The sequence below is a fragment of the Bombina bombina genome, chromosome 2 (genome assembly GCF_027579735.1).
Source record: "Bombina bombina isolate aBomBom1 chromosome 2, aBomBom1.pri, whole genome shotgun sequence".
Lineage (NCBI taxonomy): Eukaryota > Metazoa > Chordata > Amphibia > Anura > Bombinatoridae > Bombina > Bombina bombina.
Window position 1 is genome coordinate 92,040,745 of NC_069500.1, and position 20,799 is coordinate 92,061,543.

At 40.2% G+C, this 20,799-nt stretch overlaps 1 protein-coding gene across 1 annotated transcript in view; it reads right to left on the minus strand.

Moving 5' to 3' along the window:
- PDZD2 (PDZ domain containing 2) overlaps positions 1 to 20,799 on the minus strand; it is a 718,112-nt gene that overhangs the window by 330,424 nt on the left and 366,889 nt on the right. The window contains 1 exon segment of the mRNA XM_053701173.1: positions 13,542 to 13,968. Within this exon segment, the coding sequence (XP_053557148.1) occupies positions 13,542 to 13,968 (427 nt within the window).

The following is a 20,799-nucleotide window of genomic DNA, read 5'->3' on the forward strand; positions in this document are numbered from 1 at the left end:
GAATGAGCTGTAATCCTTTGAGGCGGAGTTTTACCCGACTCGACATAAGCATGATGAATCAAAGATTTTAACCAAGATGCCAAAGAAATGGCAGAAGCCTTCTGACCTTTCCTAGAACCGGAAAAGATAACAAATAGACTAGAAGTCTTTCGGAAATCCTTAGTAGCTTCAACATAATATTTCAAAGCTCTAACTATATCCAAAGAAAGCAACGACTTTTCCTTAGAATTCTTAGGATTAGGACACAATGAAGGAACCACAATTTCTCTACTAATGTTGTTAGAATTCACAACCTTAGGTAAAAATTTAAAAGAAGTTCGCAACACCGCCTTATCCTGATGAAAAATCAGAAAAGGAGACTCACAAGAAAGAGCAGATAATTCAGAAACTCTTCTAGCAGAAAAGATGGCCAAAAGAAACAAAACTTTCCAAGAAAGTAATTTAATGTCCAGCGAATGCATAGGTTCAAATGGAGGAGCTTGAAGAGCCCCCAGAACCAAATTCAACCTCCAAGGAGGAGAAATTGACTTAATAACAGGTTTTATACGAGCCAAAGATTGTACAAAACAATGAATATCAGGAAAACTAGCAATCTTTCTGTGAAAAAGAACAGAAAGAGCAGAGATTTGTCCTTTCAAGGAACTTGCAGACAAACCTTTATCCAAACCATCCTGAAGAAACTGTAAAATTCTAGGAATTCTAAAAGAATGCCAAGAAAAATGATGAGAAAAACACCAAGAAATGTAAATCTTCCAGACTCGATAATATATCTTCCTAGATACAGTTTTATGAGCCTGTAACATAGTATTAATCACAGAGTCAGAGAAACCTCTATGACTAAGAATCAAGCGTTCAATCTCCATACCTTAAAATTTAAGGATTTGAGATCCTGATGGAAAAAAGGACCTTGCGATAGAAGGTCTGGTCTTAACGGAAGAGTCCACGGTTGGCAAGTGGCCATCTGGACAAGATCCGCATACCAAAACCTGTGAGGCCATGCTGGAGCCACCAGCAGAACAAACAAGCACTCCTTTAGAATCTTGGAAATCACTCTTGGAAGAAGAACTAGAGGCGGAAAGATATAGGCAGGATGATACTTCCAAGGAAGTGACAATGCATCCACTGCCTCCGCTTGAGGATCCCTGGATCTGGACAGATACCTGGGAGGCTTCTTGTTTAGATGAGAAGCCATCAGATCTATTTCTGGAAGGCCCCACATTTGAACAATCTGAAGAAATACCTCTGGGTGAAGAGACCAATCGCCCGGATGTAACGTTTGGCGACTGAGATAATCCGCTTCCCAATTGTCTATACCTGGGATATGAACCGCAGAAATTAGACAGGAGCTGGATTCCGCCCATACCAGTATTCGAGATACTTCTTTCATAGCCAGAGGACTGTGAGTCCCTCCTTGATGATTGACATATGCCACGGTTGTGACATTGTCCGTCTGAAAACAAATGAACGACTCTCTCTTTAGAAGAGGCCATGACGGAAGAGCTCTGAAAATTGCACGGAGTTCCAAAATGTTGATTGGTAATCTCACCTCCTGAGAATCCCAAACCCCTTGTGCTGTCAGAGACCCCCAAACAGCTCCCCAACCTGTCAGACTTGCATCTGTTGAAATCACAGTCCAGGTCGGAAGAACAAAAGAAGCCCCCTGAACTAAACGATGGTGGTCTATCCACCACGTCAGAGAGTGTCGTACAATCGGTTTTAAAGATATTAATTGAGATATCTTTGTATAATCCCTGCACCACTGGTTCAGCATACAGAGCTGAAGAGGTCGCATGTGAAAATGAGCAAAGGGGATCGCGTCCGATACAGCAGTCATAAGACCTAGAATTTCCATGCATAAGGCTACCGAAGGGAATGATTGAGAGACTGAAGGTTTCGACAAGCTGAAACCAATTTTAGACGTCTCTTGTCTGTCAGAGACAGAGTCATGGACACTGAATCTATCTGGAAACCTAAAAAGGTTACCCTTGTCTGAGGAATCAATGAACTTTTTGGTAAATTGATCCTCCAACCATGTTCTCGAAGAAACAATACAAGTCGATTCGTATGAGATTCTGCTAAATGTGAAGACTGAGCAAGTACCAAGATATCGTCCAAATAAGGAAATACCACAATACCCTGTTCTCTGATTACAGAGAGAAGGGCACCGAGAACCTTTGTAAAAATCCTTGGAGCTGTTGCTAGGCCAAACGGCAGAGCCACAAACTGGTAATGCTCGTCTAGGAAAGAGAATCTCAGAAACTGATAGTGATCTGGATGAATCGGAATATGCAGATATGCATCCTGTAAATCTATTGTGGACATATAATGCCCTTGCTGAACAAAAGGCAGAATAGTCCTTATAGTTACCATTTTGAATGTTGGTATCCTTACATAATGATTCAATATTTTTAAATCCAGAACTGGTCTGAAGGAATTCTCCTTCTTTGGTACAATGAAAATATTTGAGTAAAACCCCAGCCCCTGTTCAAGAACTGGAACTGGCATAATTACTCCAGCCAACTCTAGATCTGAAACACATTTCAGAAATGCTTGAGCCTTCACTGGATTTACTGGGACACGGGAAAGAAAAAATCTTCTTGCAGGAGGCCTTATCTTGAAGCCTATTCTGTACCCTTGTGAAACAATGTTCTGAATCCAAAGATTGTGAATCGAATTGATCCAAATTTCTTTGAAAAATCGTAATCTGCCCCCTACCAGCTGAGCTGGAATGAGGGCCACACCTTCATGTTGACTTGGGAGCTGGCTTTGGCTTTCTAAAAGGCTTGGATTTATTCCAGACTGGAGATGGTTTCCAAACTGATACTGCTCCTGTAGTGGAAGGATCAGGCTTTTGTTCCTTATTGTGACGAAAGGAACGAAAACGATTAGTAGACCTAAATTTACCTTTAGATTTTTTATCCTGTGGTAAAAAAGTTCCTTTCCCCCCAGTAACAGTTGAAATAATAGAATCCAAAAGTGAACCAAATAATTTATTACCCTGGAAAGAAAGGGAAAGCAAAGTTGACTTAGAAGACATATCAGCATTCCAAGTTTTAAGCCATAAAGCTCTTCTAGCTAAAATAGCTAGAGACATATACCTGACATCAACCCTAATGATACAAAGATGGCATCACAAATAAAAGTATTAGCATGTTGAAGAAGATTAACAATGCTATGAGAATTATGATCTGTTACTTGTTGCGCTAAAGCTTCCAACCAAAAAGTTGAAGCTGCAGCAACATCCGCTAAAGATATAGCAGGTCTAAGAAGATTACCTGAACATAAGTAAGCTTTTCTTAGAAAGGATTCAATTTTCCTATCTAAAGGATCCTTAAAGGAAGTACTATCTGCCGTATGAATAGTAGTACGTTTAGCAAGAGTCGAGATAGCCCCATCAACCTTAGGGATTTTGTCCCAAAACTCTAATCTGTCAGATGGCACAGGATATAATTGCTTAAAACGTTTAGAAGGAGTGAATGAATTACCCAAATTATTCCATTCCCTGGAAATTACTTCAGAAATAGCATCAGGGACAGGAAAAACTTCTGGAATAACTACAGGAGATTTAAAAACCTTATTTAAACGTTTAGATTTAGTATCAAGAGGACCAGAGTCCTCTATCTCTAATGCAATTAAGACTTCTTTAAGTAAAGAACGAATAAATTCCATTTTGAATAAATATGAAGATTTATCAGCATCAACCTCTGAAACTGAATCCTCTGAACCAGAGGAAACATTATCAGAATGATGATGTTCATTTAAAAATTCATCTGAAAAATGAGTAGTTTTAAAAGACCTTTTACGTTTACTAGAAGGAGGAATAACAGACATAGCCTTCTTAATGGATTTAGAAACAAAATCTCTTATGTTAACAGGAATACTCTGAGTATTAGATGTTGATGGAACAGCAACAGGTAATGTAACATTACTAAAGGAAATATTATCTGCATTAACAAGTTTGTCATGACATTCATTACAAACAACAGCTGGAGGAACAGATACCACAAGTTTACAGCAAATACACTTAACTTTGGTAGATCCAACATCAGGCAGCGATTTTCCAGAAGTATCTTCTGATTCAGGGTCCATCTGAGACATCTTGCAATATGTAATAGAAAAAACAACATATAAAGCAAAATTGATCAAATTCCTTAAATGACAGTTTCAGGAATGGGAAAAAATGCCAGTGAACAAGCTTCTAGCAACCAGAAGCAAATAAACAATGAGACTTAAATAATGTGGAGACAATAATGACGCCCATATTTTTTAGCGCCAAAAAAGACTCCCACATTATTTGGCGCCTAAATGCATTTAGCACAAAAAATGACGCCACATCCGGTAACGCCGACACTTTTGGTGCAAAAACGTCAAAAAATGACGCAACTTCCGGTGACAAGAACGACGCCGGAAATAACAAAGATTTTTTCGCGCCAAAAAAGTCCGCGCCAAAAATGACGCAATAAAATGAAGCATTTTCAGCCCCCGCGAGCCTAACAGCCCACAGGGAAAAAAGTCAAATTTTAAGGGAAGAGAAAAAATTATTATTCAAATGCATTATCCCAAATAATGAAACTGACTGTCTGAAATAATGAATATTGAACATCCTGAATCAAGGCAAATAAATGTTTAAACACAAATATTTAGAACTTTATATAAAAGTGCCCAACCATAGCTTAGAGTGTCACAAAAATAAGACTTACTTACCCCAGGACACTCATCTACATGTAGTAGAAAGCCAAACCAGTACTGAAACGAGAATCAGTAGAGGTAATGGTATATATAAGAGTATATCGTCGATCTGAAAAGGGAGGTAAGAGATGAATCTCTACGACCGATAACAGAGAACCCATGAAATAGACCCCGTAGAAGGAGATCATTGAATTCAAATGGGCAATACTCTCTTCACATCCCTCTGACATTCACTGCACGCTGAGAGGAAAACCGGGCTCCAACCTGCTGCGGAGCGCATATCAACGTAGAATCTAGCACAAACTTACTTCACCACCTCCACAGGAGGCAAAGTTTGTAAACTGATTTGTGGGTGTGTTGAGGGGTGTATTTATAGGCATTTTGAGGTTTGGGAAACTTTGCCCCTCCTGGTAGGAATGTATATCCCATACGTCACTAGCTCATGGACTCTTGCTAATTACATGAAAGAAATATGCATAACACTAGCATGCTTAGGTTGGTTGCTGGAACTCTCCCAGATTTAAATTCTACAAATATTTAAACACAAGATATATGTTGTTGTATTGCATCGCAAAGTTTGATTTATTACTAGTGATACTGGGGATTTGTATATTTTATAAGATTTTACATGTTACCCACAAGTATATCAACTAGATACATTTTTCCTCTGTGTTTCGGTATAAAATGTGTAAAACCCTAGCATGTTTTTTGTCTGTTATTGTGATTTTTCCAAATCTGCATTCCACAATTATGATGACGTAAATGTTTGATGTTTTCTAACATACCTCAATAAAAAACTTTGATTATAAAAAAAAATAACTACTCTGGGTGGCACTCCCCTTGGATCAGGTTTAATCCATTCCGAATCAGCACCCCTAACCTTGACTGTGGGAGTCCTACATACCGAACAATTGCTGTTCATTCTCCTGCACAACCAGTTATTCTTGGTCTTCCAGTTCGACTGGACTGAGGGACAGTTGGCCTCCTGGGGTAAATCCAGTTTTCACTCTTGCCTGGCTAAGGTTACTCCGCTGCATCACGTCCCTATAGCCAGCCTTCAGACCCTTTCTAATCTCCCCTCAGTATATGAAGAATTTACAGATGTTTTTGAAAAGAAAGCAGCTGAGGTGTTGCCACCTCACCGTCCATACGACTTGACCCGTTTCCTGGAACCCCACTTCCTAAAGAGAGGACTTATCTGATCAGCAAAGCTGAAACCAAGGCCATGGAGGAATACATCCAAGAAAACCTAGCTAAAGGCTTTATTCACCCTTCCTCCTCTCCTGTTGGGGCTGGCTTCTTTTTTGTCAGTAAAAAGGATGGTGGTCTCAGACCCTGTATCGATTACAGAGCCCTAAACAACATTACTATCAAGAATCGTTATCCAATTCCTTTGATCACTGGACTATATGATAAGCTCCAAGATGCTCGCTACTTTACAAAGTTGGACCTACGTGGAGTGTACAATCTCATTCGTATCATCCCGGAACATGAATGGAAGACTGCCTTCAACACAAGATCAGCGCATTATGAATACCTCGTAATGTCTTTTGGGCTGTGTAATGCCCCTGCTGTCTTCCAAGCATTTGTCAATGATGTCTTCTGTGACCTTCTTAATCGCACTGTCATCGTCTATTTGGATGACATCCTCATTCTCCTCCACCCTTAAGAAGCATCATGAGCATGTAAAACAGATACTTTTTCGCCTCAGATACAATTTTGTAGTAGCCAAACTGGAGAAATGTGAGTTTGATCAAGTTCAGATCTAGTTCCTTGGCTATGTCATCTCAAAGGAAGGTTTTGCCATGGATCCTACAAAGCTAACCGCAGTTCTGGAATGGCCTCAACCCACCTCTTTAAAAGGAACTACAGAGATTCTAGGGGTTCTCCAACTATTATCACAAGTTCATAAAGAACTTCTCCTAAATCTATGCTCCACTCACTAAGCTGACTAAATGAAACAGAGACTGCAAGAATTGGCCTCCTGTAGCTGTTAATGCTTTCTCTCATTTGAAAAAAATATTTTGTTCTACCCCTGTGCTCCATCATCCAGATCTTGATCTGCAGTTCACTTTAGAGGTTGATGCCTCCGAGATAGGAGCTGGTGCAGTCTTAAGCCAAAGCGGTCCTTTAACCTCAAAGTTGCACCCGGTAGCCTTTTTCTCCAAACGCTTCACTCCTGCAGAACGGAATTACGATGTGGGCAATCATGAACTCTTAGCCATTAAGATGGCCCTGACTAAATGGCGTCATTAGCTAGAGGGTACCCCCAACCACATTCAGATTCTCACTGACCACAAGAATCTGATGTACCTAGAGACTGCTCATCGACTCAATCCTCGACAGGCCAGGTGGGCCCTATTCTTTTCTTGTTTTAACTTTATATTCTCTTACCTTCCTGGGACCAAGAATAAAAAGGCTGATGCCCTTTCCCATCAGTTTCCTCAGTCTAGTGACTCCTCTGATGCTCCTATCGAACACATTATACCCCCCTCCTGTGTGGTTGCTCAGCTCAACACCTCTTCTTCAAACACTGCAACAAGCCCAGTCAAGAAAACCTTCTGAAGCCTCCACGGTGCTGAGATCCTTTATGTTCCTCCAAACCTTCGCTTTCCTGTATTATCCTGGGCTCATGACACAGCAAGCTGTCAAGTCATCCTAGTTTGACAAGAACCTTAAACTCCTTTACACACATGTGTGGTGGCCTACCATGAAGTCAGACCCTCAGGATTTTGTTAATGCTTGTCAGACTTGTGCTGTTAAAAAGACTCCTCTACCACATGGCTTACTTCAACCATTGTCCATACCTTAACAACCATGGACACACATAGCTATAGATTTTTGTAGACCTTCCTCCTTCTGACCATCATACAGTCATATGGGTGGTGGTGGATCGGTTCTCCAAACGTGCTCATTTTGTACCTTTAACGAAGTTACCTACAGCCCAAGAATTGTCCACTTTTTTTCTGTTACACGTGGTACAATTACATTGTATCCCCATAAATATTGTCTCTGACAGAGGAACTCAATTTATTTCAAACTTTTTGAGAAACTTTTGCACATTGCTTGGAACCATGGTTTCTTTGTCCTCTGGTTATCACCCCCAGAGTAACGGGCAGATGGAGAGAACCAATCAGGATCTGGAAGCTTATCTCAGAGCATATGTCAATTCACAGCATACTAATTGGTCTGGGTTGTTACCCCTAGCTGAACTCATTGGCATTCTTCTCTATGATGCTCTCCTTTCCAGGCCACAGCTGGTTATCAACCTCGTGTTTTTCTTCTTTATGCTCAATCCACAGGAGTCCCTGCTGCAGAACGTCGCTTCACTGACCTCACTACCCACTGGCAACGAGTTTGCTCTCAGTGACACTCAACCACCTCCAGATATAAGAGGTTTGCCGATCATCATCGAGCCAGTATTCGTACCTTTGTTGCAGGTGATCGTGTCTGGGTCTCTACCCGACACACACGCTTACGTCAACCTTGTCACAAATTGGGACCTCGATATATTGGTCCTTATAAAGTCCTCAAAAGACTTTCTCATGTTGCCTACAGAGTGGCCTTGCCTAAGACCTTGCACATTCACCCAGTCTTTCACATCTCCTTGCTCAATCCATACGTCACAAATAGGTATACTTGACTCAGACGTCCTCCTCCTTCACTCCTGGATCATGGCGAACCAGAGTATGAGGTTGCCAAAATCTTGGATTCCCGAATCAGGCACATACAGCTCCAATACCTCATACACTGGAAGGGATACTCTGTGGCGGAGCGTTCCTGCATGCTCCATCTTTGGTCTCCAGGTTCCATGCTGCTCACCCTTCGAAGCCGACTATGGTTCCCAAAGGAAACCCTTGAGTGGGGAGCTATGGCTGTTGCCAGAGATGCGGCGGTTGCTGCTCTGACGGTTGCTGCTCAAGCCGGATCCTTTAAACTCCTTGGCGCAAATCATCACCTAAGTAAGTACCTGCATAACTTACATTCACTGCCCAAGTATAGGTGGTACTGTGTGTGCTCCTAGGTGCTTTATTACCCGAATTGCCAAATTGCCTTATTATTGCTGCACTCTGCCTGTCTGACTACTTTGCCTGTTTAACCCTTGAATTGCCGGATTGCCTTATCATTGCTGAACTCTGCCTGACTACTCTACCTTGTTTACCCCTGAACTGCTGGATTTTCTTTTGTTGCTGACCTCTGCCTGTTCCTGACCACTCTATTGGTTTACCCCTGAACTGCTATACTGCTGGATTGCCTTTCTGTTGCCTTTCCGTTGCCGAACTCTGCCTGTCTCTGACCATTCTCTGCCTTAATCTTATTGGTGTGAAGGACTATACCGTCTACCGTGAGTACTGCTTACCTCATTTCTCACACATAGCTGCAGCTTTAGATTCTTTGCAGAGCAGGCTCACATCCGAGCTTGCAACCTTCAGATTAAAAAACAGTGGTTCTTATTATTGTAGTGGGCTTAAATCATCCCAGACTGATACAATAATACCTGACATGCCCTGCTGCACAAGAACTTGCTTGCCCATTGTTAAAAATAGACTGCGAATACCTCATTGCTAGCCAAAAATGTGGGCGGACAGGTTAGCTGCCTGGAAACAATTATATCCCCACTATCTGTTGAATGGGGCCATATATGTGAACATCATGAAATGGCAATGTTGATGTTCAAAGTTTTTAATCTGAGAGTAGACCAGGTTGTTAAATGTTTACAACCGCTAACTGAAGACCTAGAGCAGTTTGTCTCCATCACATCCGAGCTTGCAACCTTCAGATTAAAAAACAGTGGTTCTTATTATTGTAGTGGGCTTAAATCATCCCAGACTGATACAATAATACCTGACATGCCCTGCTGCACAAGAACTTGCTTGCCCATTGTTAAAAATAGACTGCGAATACCTCATTGCTAGCCAAAAATGTGGGCGGACAGGTTCCCTGCCTGGAAACAATTATATCCCCACTATCTGTTGAATGGGGCCATATATGTGAACATCATGAAATGGCAATGTTGATGTTCAAAGTTTTTAATCTGAGAGTAGACCAGGTTGTTAAATGTTTACAACCGCTAACTGAAGACCTAGAGCAGTTTGTCTCCATTACAACCCGAGGTGATGATACAGGGACACAGGACTGAAAAAAAATGTTTAAATTTAAACTAATACTGCAGTATTGGCTTTCTACATTCTATTGCTCCTCACTGGCTGATAAGCACAACAGCCTCTGCTTTACTGGTTAAGAGGGACACGCCTCCACAAGCCTGGAACCCCCCCCAACCCAAAAAACAAACATGGATTTATTAAGGGCAGGAACATATGTTTCTCATGAAATAAAGAAATAAGTTGTCCCATTAGCGTGATCTATCTGCACACTTTTCAGGAGTGAATGGTATACTAGGATACAGGTGATGGACAGCACCTGCTGGGCTCTCTCACACAGCATGTGTTTCATACACACACTAAATAACTAATAATAACCTTTCATGACATTATGTCATGCAGGCAGGTTCATGTTTATTATGCACCAAGAGTAATAGCAGTAAGAGCCTGAAAACCACATGCAGGTCCCATACTTGCTCCAAAAATGGAAACAAAAATAACCCTTTTTTACCTCATAAACACACACATTCGCTATTTACCCCCCCTTCCCCGAAAAAAACTACAAATACAATCACCCAAAAGCAATTAAAGTGATGGTAAATCCAAGCATTTAACAAATGCTAGGACTTACCATCACCGAAAAAATAAAGTGGACTTTAATTGATCAACTGTGTAAAAAAAAAAAAGTGCTATACTCACCCTTTCTGTGCCGTTGCACAGCACTAAACTCAGCGTCTCCAGCCGCCCACAGCGAATCAATCTCCTTTAATGAGGTGACGATTGCACCTCTGAACCAATAGCCATGTGTGTCAACTGACAGGTTTCTGTATACACGCACGGCTATTGGTTTAGAGGTGAGTTTAGCGCTGTGCAATGGCACAGAAAGGGTGAGATTATCACCCTATTTTACACGGTTGATCAATTAAAGTCCACTTTATTTTTTAGTGATGGTAAATCCAAGTGTTTGTTAAACTCTTGGATTTACCATTACTTTAAGGACAAATAAACAAAACAGCAATAAACATATTTCTCCTGAAAAATACCTAAGAAAAATTTGTTCTGCTCCTCTACCAAGATAAATTAGAGCATCTCCATCATGTGTAAGTAAACATAAATTTGCTCTAACCAATCATTATGTAAATGGTTGTAGAATGGTCACTGTGGACTAGGGTAGTCTACCCCGATGTTCAAGTCAGGATGTAATTCATGTTGTTTATACAGCTATTCTCTTTAACTTGTTATGTGTTGTATACTAAACAAAACAATTTTTGTATGCTTCTTGTATACCTTGTTATTTGATATATGCAAATGAAAAAAAAAAAGTATGCTTTGTCCTTTGAAAAGGGGGAAGATGTGATGAGAGTGGGAAGTGATGTCACAGGATGGGGGCGTGGTTTAGGTCCGTTACTGTCTATGTCGCAGTTACCAAGTTGGATGTGTTGTGCAAGCTGTATACTTCTATGCTCTGCAATAAAATAGTGTTGTACCTTCTATGCTGTGTCCTGCATCTCATGACACTGTTAGTTATGTAAAAATGGGGAATGGGAAATAAAGGAATTATCTGTCTCTTAAAACAATAAAAATTCTGGTGTAGACTGTCCTTTTAATTAATATGAGGGAGTATGCAACTTTAAGAGACTTTTTTCAACTTCTATTATCAATTGACTGTTCGCTTTGTATACTTTGTTGAAAATCATACCTAGGTAGGCTCAGAAGCAGCTATGCACTACTAGGAGCCAGCAGGGTATAGAAGACTACACACGTCTCTGGTCAATGGCTCACTATTAGGAATGGGCGAATGTTTTCTCAAAATTTGGAAACTGGAAATAACATTTGATTACTGGATTTTAATAGATTTTCATTCTTATCAACATTCGATTGTCTAAAACGAATGTCCACCGGACTATTCGTTCTACCAAACAAATGACACTTTCAGCACATTCGCCCATCCCTACTCACTATGACTCTTTATTATCCCTTTAAGAACAGCATTGTAATAATGCATGCAAAATGTAAAAAAAAAAAGAAGAAAGAAATAGAAGTGTTTTAGGCCTATTTTGTTGCTCAAGATTTTGGAAATCAAGAACAATTCAGGGACAATTGTTACATGTCATGAGATGCAGGACACAGCATAGAAGGTACAATGGTATTTTATTGCAGAGCATAGAAGTATACAGCTTGCACAACACATCTAACTTGGTAACTGTGACATAGACAATAACGGTCCTAAACAACTCCCCCATCCGGTGACATCACTTCCCACTCTCATCACAAACAGTAATATACATATACTTTTTACCTCTGTGATTACCTTGAATCTAAGCATCTTCTGACAGCCCCCTTATCACATGACCATTTATTTATTATCTATTGACTTGCGTTTTAACCAATTAGTGTTGAGTAAATAACTCAACGGGCGTGAGCACAATGTTATCTATATGGCCCACAAGAACTAGCAGTCTCCTGTTGTGAAAAGCAAATAAAAAGGCATGTGATAAGACGCTGTCTGTAGTGGCTTAGAAACAGGCAGAAATTTAGAGGTTTAAATGTTATAAAGTATATTAATATAACAATGTTGGTTGTGCAAAGCTGGGGATTAAGTAGAAAAGGTATTATCTATCTTTTTAAACAATAACAATTTTAGTGTTGACTGTCCGCAGATGCCAACTTGGACATTGAAACTGATTTCAGGATTGTTGTATTTTAGTTAGAAAAAAATGCTAGCATAATGTATATACAGTGTTTAATGTTAGTTTAAAATAACACAGAAATCCAAGTACCATCACACATGCATCACTACGACAGACATGTAAAGGAAGCAATCCATTCTGTATTTGTTTGGATTGGACATAGCTTCAAATCAGCAATAACTTCAGTAACAGCCAATACAGCCATGTTTAGTTCAGATTTATGCAAACGTGTCAAACGACTCAGACATATTAGTTAAAGAATGATGTGTTAATGCAAATATTTATGACGTTGAATATAATCCAGTTTTAGGCCTGCATCTAATTTAGTTTTACATTTCCGTCCATAGAGATTTTAATAGTATGGATAATGCTTTCATTGCATAAATATACAATATATAATATTAATGCCAAATTTTAATATGTTTAAAATATTCTATTAACTAAAATGATAAACACGAGAAAATAAATTACAAAAACTTTTATATAGGGATTTGCATGAATTTCAAATGTATGCCTATACAATCAACTAAGAGTGTGTTGTGATATATATATATACTGTATATATACACACATACATTTTTTTTTTCTATGAGTTACAGGATTACATTTTTTTTTCTCAAGTTTACTATTTCTAGCGAGAATAAGAATGATTCAAGATTTACCTAAACATGCTGTCATGGAAATTAGCTAATTTTCAACAAAACATACTCAGCAAAAGAGGTTAAAGGCCCCCTGTATCATGTGACAGCCATCAGCCAATCATAGACTCTTATGTATACATTGTGAACTCTTTCACTTGCTCAGTAGGAGATGGTGACTCAGAAAGTGTGCATATAAAAAGACTGTGGCAATCTGATAAAGGAAGTAAATTGGAAAGTCTCTTAAAACTGCATGATCTATCTGGATCACAAATGTTTAATTTTGATTTTAGATCTCTTTTTAATTAGAATATTGATGTGACTTGGAAGATTGGTTTTAAAATTCTAATCTCTGTCTACATCATGAAAGTTGCTTTGTGACTTCAATGACCATTTAAATTGAAGATAAAACCACAACTAACCTGTGCAGAACAGTCCACTGATTTTGACTCCATTTTTCCTACTCCTGGAAGGTGACTTTGTGGTGGCTCATCTCCTTCTGAAATCTGTGGTTGTAGCTTTGTATGGTCACTATTTCCAGAAGCTTCTCCACAAGTGGGGGAAGAATCAACTTCCATAGGGGTGTAATGTCCATTCTCGTGCGCCGTATCCTGGCTGTCTTTCGCTTCCTTGCTCTCTTTAGCGACTGTCCTTGAGATAACTCCGAACTTCCTAGTTCTCTTGCCATTCTGTGTTGTTCTGACACTTTGCTGTGAGGTAGAACTTGCTTTGGGTTCACAGGTGATGCTACTTCTGCCATTCAGGGGAGGAAGAGGAGCTTTCCGTTTAATGCGCCGTAACATGATCAGGTAGATGAATCCTCCATTCCAGCACTGCTCAGCCAGGTAACTGAAAGAAATCAAATAAATTCACTCAGATCTCCTTGATAATAAAATATCAATTAATCTCTAAGCATACCACAATCCTACATGTAGCCAAGCGCCCACAAACAGCTGTCACCTTATATCCTCTTATAACTACAGACTGTTAGCCTTACGGTTTTCCTCAAAGCTCTGAGTTTTGGCTACAAAATTATGAACCATTTACAACCACTAATTGTAAAAAAAGAAAAAGAAAAAAAAGTAAGGATTAGTAACTTAAAAGACCAATAAACCCACCAAATAATGTTATATAATTCTGCACATAGTACAGAATTATATAACTTTAGCCTAGCGCTAGGTTTCTAAAGCAAAGTATTTCAGAGATATTTACCTACAAAAACTAATTTTACAGACCACCGCTCCTTGCTCTACTGAACAGGTCTGTTTCTTTCCTAAGCGCATCTGGGCACGTTGTCTAGTCCCAGCAGGCCCGATTGCACCATTAAACTAAATGTAGCTCGCTCCCGCTCTAGTCTGGTATCAGGAGCGAGCTACATTTAGTTTAATGGCGCGATCGGGTCGGCTGTGACTGGACAGCGTGCCCAGATGTGCTTAGGAAAGAAACAGACCTGCTCAGTAGAGCAAGGAGCGGTGGTCTGTAAAATTAGTTTTTTTTAGATAAATATTTCTGAAATACTTTGATTTAGAAAACTAGCGTTAGGCTAATGTTATATAATTCTGAACTATGTGCAGAATTATATAACATTATTTGGTGTGTTTACTGTCCCTTTAAAGGGACAGTCTTCTCCAGAGTTTTTATTGTTTAAAAAGATAGATAATCCCTTTATTGCACATTCCCCAGCTTGGCATAACCAACTTATTACCTTGTATCTAAGCCTTTGCAGACTGTCCCCTTATCTCAGTTCTTTTGACAGACATGCATTTTAGAAAATCAGTGCTATCTATATGGCCCTCTGTCTAGCTGTGAAAAACCTGTCAAAATGCACTGAGATAAGAGGCGGCCTTCAAGAGCTTAGAAATTAGCATATGAGCCTACCTAGGTTTAGCTTTCAACAAAGAATACCAAGAGCACACAGCAAAATTATTGATAAAAAATTGGAAAGTTGTTTATAATTACATGCCTTATCTGAATCATGAAAGTTTAATTTTGACTAGACTGTCAGTTTAAATTTAGAAGAAAATAGGACATCTCTAATTATTCCTGTATTGCTGTACAGTGTTATAATAATGGGGGGGGGGGGAATAACAATAAGCATAGAGGGACATAAAAGTGCAAAAAGAAAAAGGTAAGAGTAATTTATATTATTGCACTATTGCTTGCTTATAACTAACTATGTTTATAACCACTGCAAAGAGGTTAAACACATAATTAAAGTCAGCTCCAGAGCATCAATGTTTTACTGGGCCCTAGCTGAACACATCTGGTGAGCCAATCAGAAAAAGGGATACTTGTGTAGCCACCATTCACCAGCTAGCTAGCAGTAGTGCATTACTGCTCGTAAGTCTACCTACCTAATTATGCTTTTCAACAAAGGATACCAAATGAACAAAGTAAATGAGATAACAGAAGCATTGTATAATTGGATGCTCTATCTGAACTACAGAGAGTTTACCATCTAAGTAGTAAAAAAAGGTGGAACAGATTATACAGATGTCAACAGCACAACAAGTCCAACAGTCACTTCTTTAAAATAAGGAAACCATAACAAAGATTAAACCCTAATTATCAAATAGAAGATGATACATTTGGAACTTCTCAGATCTGGTAAGGTGTAAATTACCTGTCAGCAAACTAACTATATTCTCACATTTTACAATCTTTGTCTTAATAATATTAGAAAGGTATAGTCTGACATTTTGTGTACATTCAATTAAAAAAAGAAAACTTGGAACATTGTTATTGTACAGTAAACCATAGATTGCTGCTGCAAAAGGCTAATTGCTTGTTTATATATTCTTCTTACTAATTTCACTTTTTGACAGTTGACACACACCATGTTCCTGAAAAGCCGTCTCCATCTGGCTGAAATAAATGCCATTAAAAAATCAATGTTACCATTACTGCTGGGACAGTTTGACAGCAAATAACTTTTAATTAATTTCCTAAAACAGAATTTCAAATGTTTATTAAGAAAATAACCAGTTTTATTAAACTGAGAAACTTTGTTAACAGTAAAAATGATCATCTTCTTTTAGTGGCAAACTAATTATAGCGCACAATAACTTAGATTGCTAGACTGCATTACCATTAGGGCACAACTTTGATATTACAAATCCATGGTAAAGCGTGTTAACCAGAGAAGGGTTAGCGCGGCCAACTTTGCTTGAGCGCAACCTATACTTTCAATGAATATCACGGCAGCGCTAATTTGTGCTGGTATTACAAATTGAAAGTTATAGTTTGCACTTAAGCTCAAGCCGAAACTGCACTAGAATATTTATTGCAAAGTGTAAGGGTTTTAAAAAAAAAAATTGCACACAAAACATTAAAACAAATTATTACACACATACACAGACTTTATAATAAAAATATATCATATTAATACAAATATGTTAAAAGGGATATTGCAAAGTATTTAACTAGAAAGGGTTACAAAGTGTATATTTGTATACATGTGTAAATAAGTATGTGCACACACACACATATATATATATATATATATATATATATATATATATATATATATATATATATATATATATATATATATATAAAAAAAAAACATAATTTATGCTTACCTGATAAATTTATTTCTCTTGTAGTGTATCCAGTCCACGGATCATCCATTACTTATGGGATATTAACTCCTCCCCAACAGGAAGTGCAAGAGGATTCACCCAGCAGAGCTGCTATATAGCTCCTCCCCTAACTGCCATTACCAGTCATTCGACCGAAAACATGCAGAGAAAGGAAAACCATAGGGTGCAGTGGTGACTGTAGTTTAATGGAAAAATTACCTGCCTTAAAGTGACAGGGCGGGCCGTGGACTGGATACACTACAAGAGAAATAAATTTATCAGGTAAGCATAAATTATGTTTTCTCTTGTTAAGTGTATCCAGTCCACGGATCATCCATTACTTATGGGATACCAATACCAAAGCTAAAGTACACGGATGACGGGAGGGACAGGCAGGCTCTTTATACGGAAGGAACCACTGCCTGAAGAACCTTTCTCCCAAAAACAGCCTCCGAAGAAGCAAAAGTGTCAAATTTGGAAAATTTGGAAAAAGTATGAAGAGAAGACCAAGTTGCAGCCTTGCAAATCTGTTCAACAGAAGCCTCATTCTTAAAGGCCCAAGTGGAAGCCACAGCTCTAGTAGAATGTGCTGTAATTCTTTCAGGAGGCTGCTGTCCAGCAGTCTCATAGGCTAACCGTATTATGCTACGAAGCCAAAAGGAGAGAGAGGTAGCCGAAGCTTTTTGACCTCTCCTCTGACCAGAACAAACGACAAACAGGGAAGACGTTTGTCGAAAATCCTTAGTTGCCTGTAGATAAAATTTCAGGGCACGGACTACATCTAGATTGTGTAGCAGACGTTCCTTTTTCGAAGAAGGATTAGGACACAAAGATGGAACCACAATCTCTTGATTGATATTCCTGTTAGTGACCACCTTAGGTAGGAACCCAGGTTTAGTACGCAGAACTACCTTGTCTGAATGAAAAATCAGATAAGGAGAATCACAATGTAAGGCAGATAACTCAGAGACTCTTCGAGCCGAGGAAATCGCCATTAAAGAACAGAACTTTCCAAAATAACAACTTGATATCAATGGAATGAAGGGGTTCAAACGGAACCCCCTGTAAAACATTAAGAACTAAGTTCAAACTCCATGGTGGAGCAACAGTTTTAAACACAGGCTTGATCCTAGCTAAAGCCTGACAAAAAGCTTGAACGTCCGGAACTTCTGACAGACGTTTGTGTAAAAGAATGGACAGAGCTGAAATCTGTCCCTTTAAGGAACTAGCGGATAAACCCTTTTCTAAACCTTCTTGTAGAAAAGACAATATCCTTGGAATCCTAACCTTACTCCATGAGTAACTCTTGGATTCGCACCAATATAAGTATTTGCGCCATATCTTATGGTAAATCTTTCTGGTAACAGGCTTCCTAGCCTGTATTAAGGTATCAATAACTGACTCAGAAAAAACACGTTTTGATAAAATCAAGCGTTCAATTTCCAAGCAGTCAGCTTCAGAGAAATTAGATTTTGATGTTTGAAGGGACCCTGGATCAGAAGGTCCTGTTTCAGAGGTAGCGACCAAGGTGGACAGGATGACATGTCCACTAGATCTGCATACCAAGTCCTGCGTGGCCATGCAGGCGCTATTAGAATCACTGATGCTCTCTCCTGTTTGATTCTGGCAATCAATCGAGGAAGCATCGGGAAGGGTGGAAACACATAAGCCATCCCGAAGGTCCAAGGTGCTGTCAAAGCATCTATCAGAACCGCTCCCGGATCCCTGGATCTGGACCCGTAACGAGGAAGCTTGGCGTTCTGTCGAGACGCCATGAGATCTATCTCTGGTTTGCCCCAACGTCGAAGTATTTGGGCAAAGACCTCCGGATGAAGTTCCCACTCCCCCGGATGAAAAGTCTGGCGACTTAAGAAATCCGCCTCCCAGTTCTCCACTCCCGGGATGTGGATTGCTGACAGGTGGCAAGAGTGAGACTCTGCCCAGCGAATTATCTTTGATACTTCCATCATTGCTAGGGAGCTTCTTGTCCCTCCCTGATGGTTGATGTAAGCTACAGTCGTGATGTTGTCCGACTGAAACCTGATGAACCCCCGAGTTGTTAACTGGGGTCAAGCCAGAAGGGCATTGAGAACTGCTCTCAATTCCAGAATGTTTATTGGTAGGAGACTCTCCTCCTGATTCCATTGTCCCTGAGCCTTCAGAGAATTCCAGACAGCGCCCCAACCTAGTAGGCTGGCGTCTGTTGTTACAATTGTCCAGTCCGGCCTGCTGAATGGCATCACCCTGGACAGATGTGGCCGAGAAAGCCACCATAGAAGAGAATTTCTGGTCTCTTGATCCAGATTCAGAGTAGGGGACAAGTCTGAGTAATCCCCATTCCACTGACTTAGCATGCACAATTGCAGCGGTCTGAGATGTAGGCGTGCAAAGGGTACTATGTCCATTGCTGCTACCATTAAGCCGATCACCTCCATGCATTGAGCTACTGACGGGTGTTGAATGGAATGAAGGACACGGCATGCATTTTGAAGCTTTGTTAACCTGTCTTCTGTCAGGTAAATCTTCATTTCTCCAGAATCTATAAGAGTCCCCAAGAAGGGAACTCTTGTGAGTGGAAAGAGAGAACTCTTCTTTTCGTTCACCTTCCATCCATGCGACCTTAGAAATGCCAGTACTAACTCTGTATGAGACTTGGCAGTTTGAAAGCTTGTATCAGAATGTCGTCTAGGTACGGAGCTACCGCAATTCCTCGCGGTCTTAGTACCGCCAGAAGAGCACCCAGAACCTTTGTGAAGATTCTCGGAGCCGTAGCCAATCCGAATGGAAGAGCTACAAACTGGTAATGCCTGTCTAGAAAGGCAAACCTTAGATACCGGTAATGATCTTTGTGAATCGGTATGTGAAGGTAAGCATCCTTTAAATCCACTGTGGTCATGTACTGACCCTTTTGGATCATGGGTAAAATTGTCCGAATAGTTTCCATTTTGAACGATGGAACTCTTAGGAATTTGTTTAGGATCTTTAAATCCAAGATTGGCCTGAAAGTTCCCTCTTTTTTGGGAACCACAAACAGATTTGAGTAAAACCCTTGTCCTTGTTCCGACCGCGGAACCGGATGGATCACTCCCATTAATAAAAGATCTTGTACGCAGCGTAGAAACGCCTCTTTCTTTATTTGGTTTGTTGACAACCTTGACAGATGAAATCTCCCTCTTGGGGGAGAGAATTTGAAGTCTAGAAGGTATCCCTGAGATATGATCTCTAACGCCCAGGGATCCTGGACATCTCTTGCCCAAGCCTGGGCAAAGAGAGAAAGTCTGCCCCCCACTAGATCCGTTCCCGGATCGGGGGCCCTCGATTCATGCTGTCTTAGGGGCAGCAGCAGGTTTCCTGGCCTGCTTGCCCTTGTTCCAGGACTGGTTAGGTCTCCAGCCTTGTCTGTAGCGAGCAACAGCTCCTTCCTGTTTTGGTGCAGAGGAAGTTGATGCTGCTCCTGCTTTGAAATTACGAAAGGAACGAAAATTAGACTGTCTAGCCTTAGGTTTGGCTCTGTCTTGAGGCCGGGCATGGCCTTTACCTCCTGTAATGTCAGCGATAATTTCTTTCAACCCGGGCCCGAATAAGGTCTGCCCTTTGAAAGGTATATTAAGCAATTTAGATTTAGAAGTAACGTCAGCTGACCAGGATTTTAGCCACAGTGCTCTGCGTGCCTGAATGGCGAATCCGGAATTCTTAGCCGTAAGTTTAGTTAAATGTACTACGGCATCTGAAATAAATGAGTTAGCTAACTTAAGGGCTTTAAGCTTGTGTGTAATCTCATCTAATGGAGCTGATTCAAGTGTCTCTTCCAGAGACTCAAACCAAAATGCTGCTGCAGCCGTGACAGGCGCAATGCATGCAAGAGGTTGCAATATAAAACCTTGTTGAACAAACATTTTCTTAAGGTAACCCTCTAACTTTTTATCCATTGGATCTGAAAAGGCACAGCTATCCTCCACCGGGATAGTGGTACGCTTAGCTAAAGTAGAAACTGCTCCCTCCACCTTAGGGACCGTTTGCCATAAGTCCCGTGTGGTGGCGTCTATTGGAAACATCTTTCTAAATATCGGAGGGGGTGAGAACGGCACACCGGGTCTAT